The sequence below is a fragment of the Mesoplodon bidens genome (genome assembly GCF_964165515.1).
Source record: "Mesoplodon bidens genome assembly, chromosome: 19".
NCBI classification, from domain to species: Eukaryota; Metazoa; Chordata; class Mammalia; order Artiodactyla; family Ziphiidae; genus Mesoplodon; species Mesoplodon bidens.
In genome coordinates this window covers 44,163,738-44,178,899 of record NC_138179.1, presented here as the reverse complement: position 1 = coordinate 44,178,899, position 15,162 = coordinate 44,163,738, and the positions used below count along the sequence as shown (strand labels likewise).

The window sequence follows — 15,162 nt, the reverse complement described above, 5'->3', positions numbered from 1 at the left end:
TCAACAAAGAAATCACAAAGGAGTGCTTAGAAATTTATACCTTTAAATTCTTACATTAGAGAAGAACATTGGTCTGAAATCAGTGATCTCTACACCTTCTCCTTAAGAAGCTAGAAAAATAAGGGACTTCCCTGGTGGTCAAGTGGTTAGGACTCCGCACTTCCACTGCAGGGGGGCACGGGTTCAATCCCTGGTTGGGGAACTAAGATCCCACACGCTGTGCGACATGGCCAAAAGAAAAAAGGAAGATAATAATGGAATAATAAGAACGACTACATGCCAATAGTTTCACAAATTAAGTTAGATAAAATTGGCAAGTTCTCTGAAAGACCCAAGTCACCAAAACTGATTCAAGAAGAAATAGAAACATGAATATGCCTGTATTTATTCGAGCACTTGAATGTTTAACTTAAAACCTTCCCACAAAGAAAACTCCAGGCCAGGTGGCTTCACTGGTGAAGTCTATAAAACATTTAAGAAAGAAATAATATTAATTCCACCCAAACTCATTTTCAAAAAACAAAGGATGAAAGAAGATATTCAATTCATTTTATGACACCAGCACTACCCTGACACCAAGACCAGACAAAGACATTACAGGAAGAGAAAACTCTGGACCAATATCCTTAATGAATATAGACCAAAAAATCCTTAATAAAACACTAGAGTATCAAATCCAATGATACGTGAAAAGCATAGCACGTTCTGACCCAGTGGGTGTTATCTCAGCAATGACGGGTTGGTATAACCTTAAAACATCAATATGCTATATTAACAGATTAAAAAAGGAAAACCATACGATATGTCTCAATAAATACAGAAAAAGTATTTAACAAAATTGAACATCCATTCATGATTTTTTAAACCCTCAGCAAATTAGGAATAGAAGGGAACTTGTTCACCCTGATAAAGGGAATCTATGAAGAACCTGCAACTAGTATTTTACTTGATGGTGAAAGGCTGATCCCACTTTCACACTTGCATTCCACACTGTGCTGGTAGTCCTAGTCATGTAAAAAAGCAGGGAGGATGGACATACAGAATGCAAAAGAAGAAGTAAAACTGCTTCATTCACACACTGCGTTATCTAGTACATAAAAATTGTAAATAACCTACCAAAAAAAAAAACTACTAGACCTAAAAGAGTGACTTTAGCAAAGGCCCAGGATATGAGATCAATATACCAAATCAATTATATATCTAGCAATGAAAAACTGGAAATTGCAGTAAAAATACCATTAACAATAGCATCCAAAACCATGAAATACTTAGGGACATACTAAACCAAATATCTGTACACTGAAAAAAAAAATCATTGCAGAGAAAATTAAGACCCAAATAATGGAGAGATATAGCATATTCATGGATCAGAAGACTCAATGTTAAGATGTCATTCCTTACAAAATTTATCTATAGATTTAACACAATCTGAATTAAAATCCCAGAAAGCTTTTAAAATTGAAATTGAAAATTAAAATTTACATGGAAATGCAAAAGATACAGAACATCCAAAGCAATCCCGAGAAAGAACAGTTGAAGTCACTTAAACTACCTGATTGTAAGACTTACTATAAAGCTTTAGTAAACATGACAGTGTGTTGTTGGCATAAGGACAGAAAAAATAGACACACACACACATATGGTGATTGATTTTTCTTTTTTTTTTTTTTTTTTTTTTTTTTTTTGCGGTACGCGGGCCTCTCACTGTTGTGGCCTCTCCCGTTGCGGAGCACAGGCTCCGGACGCGCAGGCTCAGCGGCCATGGCTCACGGCCCAGCCGCTCCGCGGCTCGTGGGATCTTCCTGGACCGGGGCACGAACCCATGTCCCCTGCATCAGCAAGCGGACTCTCAACCACTGCGCCACCAGGGAAGCCCCTGATTTTTCAATTAATGTAACTTAAGAGGAATGGATTGTTTATGCAATTAATCGTGCTGGAACAACTAGATATCCATGTGGGGAAAAAACAAATAACTCTTTTACCAAATACAAAAATTAAATCAAAATCTATCATAAGCCTAAATTTAAAGTTAAAACTATAAAACTTCTAGAAGAAAGCATAGGAGAAAATCTTTGTGACTTTGGGATAGGCAAAAATTTCTTAGGATTAAAAAAAGTTCCAACCATAAATGAAAAAAAATTTGATAGACTGGACTTCATCAAAATGTTAAAGTTCTACATCTCCAATGACACTGTCAAGAAGATGAAAAGATAAGCCACAGGCTGGGAAAAAATATTTGAACACCTATCAAGGACTTGTGTCCAGAATATTCAAAGAACTTTACAACTCAGTAGTAAATAAATAGCCCAATTTTTAAAATAGCCAGAATACTAGAAAAGACACTTTACAACAGAAGAGATACAAATGGCCAGCAAGCCCATGAAAGATACTCATTGTTAGTCATCAGGGAAATGCAAATTTAAACCACAGCGAGGTGCCACTACACGTTCGTTCACTCAGGTAACCGAAAACATACAAAAACATGACAATATCAAGTGGTAGCGAGGATGTGGAGGGGCCGGAGCTCACACTGCCTGAGGGAACACAGGATGGTCAACTGCTTTGGAAAATAGCTTGGCAGTTGCTTAAAAAAAACTTTCTTACTACACAGCCTAGCCATTCAATTCCATGGTAACCGTGGGAGAGAAATAGAAACATCCACGCACCGGAAGGCCTTAACACGAATGTCAGACTGGGAAAAACACAAATGTCCATCAACACATAAATGGAAAAGCAAATTACTATGTAGCCGTATGGTGTACTACTACTCCACAAGCAAAAGAACTACCGATACATATGACAACAAGAACTCAGAAACATTTCTTTGATCTCTGGAAGAACCAGACATCAAACAGTACCTAGTGGGGCTTCCCTGGTGGCGCAGTGGTTGAGAGTCCACCTGCCGATGCGGGGGGCACCGGGGGACACGGGTTCATGCCCCGGTCCGGGAGGATCCCACGTGCCGCGGAGCAGTTGGGCCCGTGAGCCATGGCCGCTGAGCCTGTGCTTCCAGAGCCTGTGCTCCACAGCGGGAGGGGCCACAATAGTGAGAGGCCCGAGTACCACGCAAAAAAAAAAAAAAACAGTACCTAGTGTACTCTTTTTATGTGTACTCTTTTTATGTGAAATTCTAGAAACGACCCATATAGTCAGTAATGACAGAAAGCAGATTGGTCACAGGCAAACCCAAGAAGGGCCAAAGTGAGAAAGACACCAGTGTCAACTTGCCTCACATTTGATGGCCGCTGCAGGTCCTTGCAGAATTCTTGTAATTCCTATCAATTTACTCAGGCTCTCTTAATTATCCTCCACTGTAGCACTCAGGACTCCTAGGGGAGGTCATTACTGTCCACAGTGCCCTCTTAGTGGCCCCCAGGGCCTCTCGGAAGGGCCTCGAGAGCCCTGGGGGGTGGGAGGGATGAAGGAGCCTCTGGCTTCCCACCCTCATCCCAGCCAGAGCTGCCCTTCCCGGCAGGCCTGCACTCAAGATTTTGTTTAAAGAAATAGTACCTCAACTTTAAGAACCATTAGAATCAGTGTATAGAACAAACCCACTTCTGGTTCCTTGATTCATAAGCGGTCATTTGCTCTCTGGAGAACACTGCAGATGTCACACTCACTTTGTAAAGAGAGGGTGGCCTAGATCCTCCTTCGCTGAGGGAAGGCCCCCAGGTGCTGGTGGCAGAAGCAGTAGTGGAAATAGTGGCCACCCTCTGGCCACAGACAACGATGACAAGGCATCCGGCTGCATCCCAGTGAGACTCCATTTACAAAACAGGTGGCAGGCTGGTGTAGAGTTTTCTTGCTATTTCCAGTACTTTATCCTATTTGCTAGATGGTTACAGTTCTGTAGAGAAGTGCTCTGTAGTGAGCAGGCTCATCTGTCCACCCCCCGTGCTGAACTTCCACATGAACACTAGTAGTTTGTCTTTGGTGCTTTTTTCCCTAAGTGGATGATCTTGCTGTCTTCAAACAGTGAGTGTTTCTTCCCTTCAGTACTTATAGTCCTATTTAGTTTGCTTTCCTTACAGAGCTGGTTGGGGCCCTGGAATCATATTAACAGGAGTGTCATCATGGACATCTTGTCTCATTCTCTGACTTGAAGAGATTGAGGCTAGCTTTCCACTAAATAAAGTGATTGCTGTGTGTTTTTAAAATATAACCTCTATCAAGTTAAAATTTTTCCTTTTTTTTTTTTTTTTTTGGTTGCTTGGGTCTTAGTTGCAGCAGGCAGGCAGGCTCCTTAGTTGCAGCTCACCGGCTCCTTAGTTGTGGCATGTGAACTCTTAGTTGCGGCATGCATGTAGAATCTAGTTACTGGACCAGGGATCGGCCCCCCACATTAGGAGTGTGGAGTCCTAACCACTATGCCACCAAGGAAATCCCTTCCCTTACATTCTTTTTTTAAAATAAATTTATTTATTTATTTATTTTTGGCTGAGTTGGGTCTTTGTTGCTGCACATGGGCTTTCTCTAGTTGTGGCGAGTGGGGGTTACTCTTCCTTGCAGTGTGTGGGCTTCTCATTGCGGTGGCTTCTCTTGTTGCGGAGCATGGGCTCTATGCGTGTGGGCTTCAGTGCTGTGGCTTGCAGGCTCTAGAGTGCAGGCTCAGTAGTTGTGGTGCACAGGCTCAGTAGTTGTGGCTCGTGGGCTCTAGAGTGCAGGCTCAGTAGTTGCAGTGCACGGGCTTAGTTGCTCCGTGGTATGTGGGATCTTCCCGGACCAGGGCTCGAACCCATGTCCCTTGCATTGGCAGGTGGATTCTTAACCACTGAGCCACCAGGGAAGCCCCTACATTCTTGATTTACTAAGAGTTTTCATCATAAGTAAGTGTTAAACCTCATCAGCTGTTTTTCTGCATTGATTATGATAATCATATTTTTTTTGCTTATTGTGGTGAAATATGGTGGTAGATTTTCTGATATTGAAACAGCTTTGCATTACTGGGATAAACTATACTTGATAATGATATCTTTTTAATACTTATTTGATTTGATTTGCTAATGTTTATATACAGTTTTTATAGCTACATTTATGAGTTAAATGGGCCTGTAATTTTTTCTTGGGTTGTCCTTATCTGGTTTGGGAATGTACATTACTTGTAAAATGAGCTGGGTAGCTTTCACTCTTTTTCTACTTTTCTGAATAATTGGAATAAGATAGAAATTGACTATTCCTTGAAATTTTGGTTTCTTTGAAAATTCAGTAGAACCTCCTGTAAAGCCATCTGAGCCACCGGTCTTTGGGGAGGGAAGTTTTTGATCGTCATTTCAATTTTCTTAATAATTATTGGACATTTCAAATGGTTTTGTAACTTTCCATTTCATCTAGATTTTATTAACTTACTCGTGAATAGGTCTTTATAACATTCATTTTTATCCAGTTATTCCCCTGCCATGTTCACTTTCTCTCCGTTTTTTGGATCAGTCTTGGCAGAGGTTAATCTTATTAATCTCTGCAGATAGCAGTTTGGGTTCTGTTGATACTCTGTACTGTTTGTTTTCTTGGAGATTCTATGTCACCAAAACTTGCCTTTAACGCCATGACATCCTTTTTCCTGTTCCCAAGTTTGTTCTGTTCCTTACTCTCGACACTTCTCCCATTGGAGGCTAGCTCATCTCCTGGTAGTTTTAACTGTTAGTATTTCCAGATAAGTGTACTTAAAGCTGTTTCAGCTCTGTCCTACAAATTCTGAGATTCAATTCTAAATATTTTTTAATTCACTATTTGATTTCCTGTATAACTCAAGGATTATTCAGTAATACATTAGTTTCAAAGCAGAAGAAATTTGGGGGGATTTAGATGTTGATTTCTAATTTTATTGTATTTTATTTGTAATGAATTGAGACTTGTTCTGTGACCTGATATGTGGTCTGATTCTGTGTGTGGTCTGTGTTTGGCCAAAAAAAAAAAAAAGTGCATTATCTGCCTATTAGTTTAGACATCTCTGTGTCTAATAACTCAAGGTAATTAATTCCATTGACTAAGTCTTTGCCATCTCTGTGTGGGTTTGTGATCAACAGGGGTGATTAAAACCTTCACTTACCTGTTTTGGATTATCTGTTTTGCTCTGCAGCTCTGTCAGATGTCATTTGATATGTTTTGAAGTTGTCCCTTCACCAGAACACAGAGTTCTTCTTTGCCCCTTATGACACTTTGTGCCTAATTCTATTTTTTGTTTTGTTTTGTTTTCAATTTTTATGTTTGTTTTTTTTTGGCCTCACCACATGGCTTGGGACATCTTAGTTCCTCAACCAGGGATCAATCAAACCCAGGCCCCCAGCAGTGGAAGCACAGAGGCCTAACCACTGGACACTGGACTGCCAGGGAATTCCCTGTCTTTTGTTTTAAATGGGTCTTTTATACAACGTCTTGTTGGATCTTGTTTTTTTTTTTAAATATAAATTTATTTATTTATTTATTTTTGGCTGTATTGGGTCTTCGTTGCTGCATGCGGGCTTTCTCTAGTTGCGGTGAGCAGGGGCTACTCTTCGTTGCGGTGTGCGGGCTTCTCATTACGGTGGCTTCTCTTGTTGCGGAGCACAGTCTCTAGGTGTGCAGGCTTTAGTAGTTGTGGCACGTGTGCTCAGTAGTTATGGCTCGCAGGCTTTAGAAGGCAGGCTCAGTAGTTGTGGCGCATGGGTTTGGTTGCTCCACGTCATGTGGGATCTTCCCGGAGCAGGGATCAAGCCTGTGTCCCCTGCATTGGCAGGCGGATTCTTAAGCACTGTGCCACCAGGGAAGTCCTGTTTTGTTTTTTTTAATCCGATTTGAGAATTTTTTTCTTCGTTGCTGAGCTTAAGTCATTTATGTTTATTTAGTTCTTATCATTGGGCTTAATTCTACGTATTATTTACTTCCCATTTATTTACTTTCTGTTTCTTTTTTCTACATTCCTGCCTTTCATTGGAGACATCAAGTTTTCTGCTGCTGCACTGTAAGTTACATGTTCTACTTTTACCCTAGGATAATTTCACTCACTCACACCCATGTTCATGCAGCCCTACTGATTTCTCACACTTGTTACCACTCTCCTGTTTCCCCACCACAGGCACGTTCTTTACACACTCCCCTCCTCCCCATGACTGGCTGCCCCACCCCATCACAGCCCCAGTGTCTGGAATTCTCATTTTGGGTCGTTGTGGGTCTGCATGGGTTTGATTTCTCTATTTCTAACGTCTCTGGCAGCTTCTTCTGGATTTGTTGTTCTCCTTCTGTAAGCACTCCTCCCCAGAGTATTCTCAGTGTGGATCCTTACATTGAACCAGAATTTTTATCCCACTTGTTTGAGATCCCCTCGTGCCTGTATCCCTGTAGGGATTAAAGTTTGTGTTTGACAGATTCTGTCCTCCATCAACATCCTGTAAGAATGCTGTTCAGTCCTCAAGTAAGCATGAGAACAATGTAACTAATCCTGGGAAATGAGGGATTTGTTTTTTAACTTGGGAAACACAGTAAAAGATTTCCTGGGATGGGGCTTCCCCGGTAGCACAGTGGTTGAGAGTCCGCCTGCCGATGCAGGGGATGCGGGTTCGTGCCCCGGTCCGGGAAGATCCCACATGCCGCGGAGCGGCTGGGCCCGTGAGCTGTGGCCGCTGCGCCTGCGCGTCTGGAGCCTGTGCTCCGCAACGGGAGAGGCCACAACAGTGAGAGGCCCATGTACCGCAAAAAAAAAAAAAAAAAAAGATTTCCTGGGCTTTGCATGTGTGGCTCTCAGTGGCCAGGTTTCTTGTGATTCGAAGGTTCAGCCCTGAGTGATTTTGGCATCATTACACATGCTACTCCATTTATATTTTAGTGTAAAATAGAGAGCCAGTTACAATCCTGAACTACAGATGTCACACACAAGTGAGCAGGAAATCTCGTAGCGTAAAATTCTGTTGTTTAGCTCTCCACAGACCCTGCTACAAACATGTGGGTTTTGGGGTTCACTCTACGACCAGGGCTGAGCCTCCCTGGTCCACATGGGGACTGAGGGAACTCTGCAGATGGGCAGAAAAGCCCAGCCATCTACAGGAGGGGCTCCCAATTCATGGGGTGGGGCGTGGGTCAGGCGTTCAGAGCTGCACGGGCACCCTCCTCTTGGCAGTGCCCAAGGGAGGCCTGACAGAGGGGCAAGAGCTGCATTCTTGCTTCCAGCCCAGCGGCTGCAGGTTGACGGTCCTGGACTTTTGCTCTTGGCCCAGCTGCACCACCGCTGTGTCAGGACGGGGGTCCCGCAGCACCCGTGTAGGGGCCAGGCGTGAGGCAGGTATGTGCCCAGGAAGCTTCGCCTGGAGCCAGGCCTGGCACCGTGGCAGCACTCGGCAAGTGCCACGCTTCTGCTCACACGGTCAGTCGTTGCGGCAGCCCAGGCCCCTGGAGAGGCCTCCTAGCCTCCTTGCCAGCCTCAGGCCTCCCACTTAGGCTGAAATCAGACAGGGAGCAGCAGAGAAGCTATGGGGAGCTACCGGACACACAGTAGGTCTGCGCAGAGCTCACTCCCGCTGGCTGCCTGCCCTGCAGGGCACGTCTGTCACTGGCCTCTCCTCCCGAAGGGGGTGGGGTGTGGTGTTTGTGGGGGTGAGGACCCAAAGCAGCCCACAGGGTCCTCAGGCTCATCGCCTGGGGCCTGGTCCGGACTCACGGGGCCTGGAACAAGACAGGCAGCCAGTGTGCTTGTGGCCAATTGGCGGCCCTCCCGAGGGGGTGCGTTTCTGTGGAAGAGGAGAGCGTTGCCTCACTCACAGCTGTCCCCCCGCCAAGAAGGAGCAGGGGGCAGCCCTTCGAGGCGTGTGGCCTGCCGGTCTGCACCCTGGCTGGGTGCAGAGGTGGGCAACCCCTCCACATGAGGATCTCCAGCGATGCTTAGGTGCCCGGCCTGACCTACCTGGGGGCAGAGCCCCCACGGGTCCCTTTGAACGTGTACCTTTCATGAATGTCATCTTGTTTATCAGGTTTTCAGGCTTTGATCTCTGTGGAAAGAAGGCAGATCAGAATCTACCCCGCCCCATGTGCTCATCTGTGCCCTCCCTGCTGTCCCCACACATGCCTTACAGAGGACACAGGCTCTCTGGGTGCAGCCTGGGCACTCGGCTCCCCGCCCCCCACCAGGCAGCCCCGCCAGCCCTCTTCCCTCCAAAGGGGGGACCCAGCCAGTCTTGGTGGCCCAGCCTCTGCTTTCTGCCACCTGACCCCAGTCCCCACTGTCCTGACCTCTGCCCTGGCGCCATTTCCTCCTTCCCCACGCCTGCACCCATGCGCCTGGCGCCTGCCCGCCTGACCTGGCCTCTGCCAGCCCCTCTCCTCTGGGGAGCTGGGGCTCAGACAGGCCCTGAAAAGGGGTAGAGTCACCATGGAGGCGGTGCCAGCTCTCCTCACGTCCTCTGCCACAGAGTATTTCTGCTAAGTCCCCTGCCCAAGTCCTGGCACCCTGCAGCCCGGCAGCCCTTCCCAAAGCCCAAGATGGAAACCACACTGGGCCATACTGAGGGGCACTAGCAGACAGTCCTGGATGAGCCCAGAACCAGGGAGGAGGTACCCCCCCAAAATGACGGTAAGCAGGAGCAGTTAGGGGTTAGTGTCCGGCGTTAACTTCAGGAAGGGAGGGGAGGAGTGGTGATGCAGCCCAAGGCTGGGAGGGGCTGCAGGGCCCAGAAGGATCTGGCCTTTCCTGCCTGCCCCTCCTCCCCGCTGCTGAGTAGAGTCGGGCCTGGGAGTGTCCTCCCAGAGCCTCTGCACCAGGGGCCAGCAGCAGCTCCAGGCAGGGCAGGGCTGCTCGGGGTCCAGGTCATGCCCACCATCCACACCCGTCATACACTGAAGGCTTGGGGCTCTATCCCAACAGTGGTGGGAAGCCTTGGAAGGATTTGGGGGTGTGTAACGGAATCTAACTTTTAACCACTGATCCACAAGGAGGCCCAGGGTGAGGGTGAGGAGACCTGGGGGTGTGATTCCCCCAATTTGAGAAATGTTGAACTTGGGGGCTTAAGGGGCTCCCAGGGAAGCAAGAGAGAGGTCTCAACAGAAACGAGGGGCCGCCGGCACACAGAGGTGATCACCCAGAGAGGAGAGGGAAGGACTGGCTAGAGCAGCTGAGGCTGAAGTGAGCCTGAGAAGGCCTTGTCCCCTGTGGCCAAGGCCACAACTGGTACCTGCGTCTAGAGCAGCCACCCAGCTCTAGGGAAGGCTCTGGAGAGCCAGGGCAGACATGGCTCCATATCCCCTTTCTCAGGAGTGCAGCTGATCCCCAGCCCTTCCAACTGCCCTTACAGGCCTGGCAGGCATGCTTAGGGTCACCCTGAAAGCCAGGCAGCCTAGAAGCCAACTCAGAAGGGAGCTGACCAGCAGCTCCAAGCCTCCAGAGAGCTGTGCTCAGAGCCCTAGGAGGCCCCGAGACAGGAGGCCAGCCCACTTCCCCCGGGGCGCTGGTCCACGAGAACTTCCAGGCTCAAGGTCATTACAGGCGCCAAGAAGGTTGCAAGGAAGGCCACCCACCAAAAGTGCAGGCCCACAACCCCTTGGCACTGTCAGCCCCTGCAGGGCCCCCAGTCCTGCTCCCGGGTTCATACTGGGAGGTCTTCGGCATCTCGCTGAACCTTCCTGAGAGCTGGAGCTGGACCAGCAGCCCGTGAGAGGCAAGTGCTGTGCCCCCAAATTTCCCTGAATCCTGATCAGAACCAATGCAGAAAGACAGCAGAACAGGTCAGGCAAGGGAGAGAAGGCAGAGAGCACGGTGGGAGCCTCGCTTCCACACACCAGCTCCTGGTCTGAGTGAGGGCACAGATTAATCAAGCAGAGACCATGGCTTGGGCACAGGGAATGTCCTGAGGAGGGCAGGCCTGACATGTCCAGCTTCATGCCTGAGCCAGGACTGCCCTGCCCTGGAAGCCTGTCCTGGAGGAGCCAGTCACCCCCTCAGGGCGACACTGCAAGGAGAGGGACAAAAAACAGAGCCTGCAAGGCCAGCTGTGCCATCCTCCCAGCCTTTTCTCACCCTCGCTCAGAGGCCCTGCCCCCAGGCAGATAGGTGGGTCTGCCTGGCCTGTGCTCCCAGCGTACAGTGGAACCACCTGCCTGGCATCCGGCTGAACTGGCAAACAGCTCCTGACAGCCGGGCACAGGGAGCTTGGCCTCCCAAGCAAAGGTCTTGGGGCCTGGGCTGGCCCTTCTCCCTACGCCTCACTTTCTCCAGGAGCCTCCAGGTGGAGACTCTGGGATGGACTCAGGTCATGCCCCCAGAACCCCTGAAGGGGCTGCTCCCTCAAGTTATAGGGAAGGACCCCCAGCATCACAATGGTCAGGGTCCTGACCCTGCCCCTCCCCAGTGGCCGCTGCATTCCAGAAGGAAACCAAGTGAGCAGCATGGAGCTGACCAGAGATCCCTTTATAAGTACTTGTAAAGACATCTGGGGTGGGAGTGTCTCTGTGTAGAGAGGAGGAATTCGTCTGGGGTTTAAGAACCAAAGACATGGTCGCTTTCCCAGAGAGGGAGAAGCAGCCGTGGCCAGAGGAAGCAGAAGGGAGCCTGGGGACATCCAGGGACACACATCCTCACCCCACTCCAGGACCCGGCACACGGAGGCACTGGGCAGGAGGAGAGCAGAACCTGGCCCAGCTTTGGGGCTGAGGGCTCTGGGGAGGCCACTGGGTGTGACCCCTGGAGGCTCCGGGAAAGGAGGAATGGTTCCAGATATCTCCAGAGGCCAGAGGAGCAGAAAGAGCACAAGATGAGAGAGGGGGCCAGGGCCTGGGTGCCCCTGGCAGACCCCAAGCTCATGGTGCTGGAGTCGCTGGAAGAAGCCCAGCACGCAGCCCTGTGTGTGTGCTTTCAAAGCCCAGGCCTTTCCCGTCTCCCAGCTCCACACCAGCGCTGTTCTTTTCCTCCAGAGGCTGTGCAGCTGGCCTGTCCTCGGCCTCAAGTCTTGCCCCGGTTGGTTCCCGTCGTCCACCTGTACAGCACGCGGCCATGCGCTGGGCAGGCCTTCCAGAACTCTCCCCACAGCGTCCCACCACCAGACCCAGGGGGGTGGGCTCGGTGACACTGGGTAGACGGTGTGCATCACTGCAGTGTGTGTCACACGTGTGAGATGCCAGTGCCAGTTGGCCAGGCCCCACCTACCATGTCTTTACGCCCTGGGGCAGCATTCTCTTTTATTTTATTTTATTTATTTTTTGGCCACACCACGTGGTATGTGGGATCTTAGTTCCCAACCAGGGATAGCACTTGTGCCCCCTGCAGTGGAAGCATGGAGTCTTAACCACTGGACCGCCAGGGAAGTTCCAGCATTGTCTTTTAGTGCAGACCCTCCTGGAGCTCCAGACACCCGCCCTGCCTGCTGGGCCAGCCCAGGAAGGAGAGCCGCCCCTGAGCTTGCATCTCACAATTGCTTTTTACTTATTTTTATTTTTTATTTTTTATACAGTTTTTAAAGGGTTACACTCCATTTACAGTTATTACAAAATATTGTCTCTATTTCCCATGTTGTACAGTACATTCTTGTAAGTCTTCTTGGTACTTTTAAAAAGGAAATACATTCTTAGTTCTAAAAACTAGGAAAATAGAGAAGAGCTCAAAGAACTTTTTAAAAAATCACCTATGGTGCCCTAGTGCAAAGACAGTTGTTGCCAATATTTTGGAAGGGCTGCCCTGGAGCATTGGCCCATACCTGCGACATGCGGTGCAGCTCCCGGGTCCTTGGCCTGTGCCTGGCCACGCGTGTTGGGGCTGCTGCGCGGTTGGAGATGCCTGGCAAGCATGGCCAGAGGGAAGGGGTTGGTTGACAGCCTGGGAAATGCCTGGGAAGTGTCATGTGTCAACCATTAACCCTGGTACCTCCGTGGGACCTATTGCGAAATGAGCACGCCAGGAGATGTGGTTTTCAGGGCCAGATGTCCTGAGCGCCCAGTGGAGGAGCAGGCCCAGGCCCTGCAGAGCATCTGGAGAGCACGTGCCCACACAGACCTTCTGTGCGGGGACACCAGGGCCAGGACCCCCAGGAACAGCTGTTGCCCCGGCAGGACGCTGGCCTGCACGGGCTCCCGCAGGGAACCAAGGCAGGCATGGGGTCTCTGGTTCCTGCTGGCGAGCAGCTCGGCCACTCGCACTCAGTGAGCCCACCTCTCTGCACACACCGCGTCCTGTCCCTTCCTGCCCCATGATGACGCACCCTCCTTTCTCTTTTCTCTTCACCTGCTAGAGCACCCAGCACCTCCAGCAGCCTACAGCCTCCAACACCCCGAGGGGAGCCCCGTGGTGCCATGGGCAGCCTTTGCCGTCGAAGGGATGAAGATGGAAGCCCAAGCAAGGGGCAAGCCTGCCAGACACCCCAGGGCTCATCCTGCAAAACCAAAAGGCTGCCAGCGGCCCCCCAAGATTCGTAACTACAACTGCAAGGACTGACCTCCTCGAACCGCTCCTCCCCACCCCTCCCCCTCCCCTCCCCTCCCCCTTCTTCTCATCCCCTCCTCCCTCCCCTCCCCCTCCCCACCCCTCCCTCCCCACCCCTCCCCCTTCTTCTCATCCCCTCCTTCCTCCTCCTCCCCCTTCCCCCTTCCCCTTTTCCCCCTCCTCCTCCCTTCCAATCCATCTCAGTCTCTTTCCCCTCCTCCTCCTTGGTGGCTTTATCTCCATATCAGGTGTATGTGTATGTGTGTGTGTCTGTCTGTGTCTGTGTGTGTGTGTGCGTGCACGGGTGGTGGTGGACAGTGAACTGAAGAGCAGCCTCCCCAGTGCTGCTAAGGCACCTCATGGACCGATTGCAGAGCCCCGAATTGTTCTTTTAACTCGGGAAGGACAGTAAAAGATTTCCTGGGCTTTGCATGTGTGGCTCTCGTGGCCAGGTTTCTTGTGATTCGAAGGTTCAACCGTGAGTGCTTTTGACATCATTACACATGCTACTCCTGGGTCCTGGTCCGGACTCACGGGGCCTGGAACAAGACAGGCAGCCAGTGTGCTTGTGGCCAATTGGCGGCCCTCCCGAGGGGGCACGTTTCTGTGGAAGAGAGGAGCGTTGCCTCACTCGCAGCTGTCCCCCCGCCAAGAAGGAGCAGGGGGCAGCCCTTCGAGGCGTGTGGCCTCCGGTCTGCACCCTGGCTGGGTGCAGAGGTGGGCAGCCCCTCCACATGAGGATCTCCAGCGATGCTTGGGTGCCAGGCCTGGCCTACCTGGGGGCGGAGCCCCCACGGGTCCCTTTGAAAGTGTACCTTTCATGAATGTCATCTTGTTTATCAGGTTTTCAGGCTTTGATCTCTGTGGAATGAAGGAAGATCAAAATTTACACAGGCGTATTGATGTCCTAACCACAGATGCACTGCTCATCCTGGGCGCAGTGCTTGGGGAGCTGCGGAGGCAATGGCAGGTCACTTCTGATGTGCCAGGAAGGAGCACGCTGGGAACAGCTTTGCTGCCGGGTGGCAGGGGTCTCTATGCTCTGCTGTGTCTGGCATGTGGCCCTTTAAGTGAGGTGTTGCCATATGACTTCCTTTAGATGAAAAAGTGAGGAGAGATGCCCTGTTGCTTTCCCTAGAAGCACTTCAAAGCCCATGAGTCTCCAGACCTCTGTGGTACAAACCAGGGACTCAATCCCAGCCACCCAGCCTGTAAGTGTCCCATCACCTGGGCTCCTGGCAGGCTGCAGTAAGCAGAGCCCCACTGACCAGCAGGAAGTGAGCTTAGGATAGCTTATGACACCAAGAGTTGGGGACTTCCCTGGTGGTCTAGTGGGTAAGACTCCATGCTCCCAATGCAGGGGGCCTGGGTTCGATCCCTGGTGGGGGGACTAGATCCTGCATGCCAATCCCGCACGCCACAACAAAGATCCCAAGGGCCACAACTGAGACCCGGTGCAGCCTAAATAAATAAATAAATAAATAAATAAGACGTGGTCTTTTAAAAAAAAAGACACCAAGATTTGAGGGTGTTTGTGCAGCACTGTCCAGCCACTCCTGGTCCAGGTTACCAGGTGTCTGAAAAGGTCTTAAGTAGGAAGGAAAAGAAAATCCCACAGAAAGGTTGTTCGGGACAGCAATTCAGCTGTGGGGTCTCGGGGCCCTGTCTCCCCTTTTCCTGTCCTGCCCTTTATTCCACAGTGTGCGAACCAGAAGCCCCCAGTGATGAAGCCAAGGGGAAGAATAGAGCAGGGAGTATGGAGCTGCCCTGGGACTACCTGGGGGCCTAGGGAG

The 15,162-nt window shown here is 50.1% G+C and overlaps 1 protein-coding gene across 1 annotated transcript in view; it reads left to right on the top strand.

Moving 5' to 3' along the window:
* Positions 1-14,833, top strand: part of CCDC57 (coiled-coil domain containing 57) — a 107,916-nt gene extending 93,083 nt beyond the window's left edge. Inside the window, exon 18 of the mRNA XM_081219963.1 lies at positions 13,179-14,833. Coding sequence (XP_081076089.1) covers positions 13,179-13,381 — 203 coding nt within the window. The 3' untranslated portion in view covers positions 13,382-14,833. The remainder of the gene's footprint in view (positions 1-13,178) is intronic.
* The last annotated feature ends 329 nt before the right edge of the window (positions 14,834-15,162 follow it).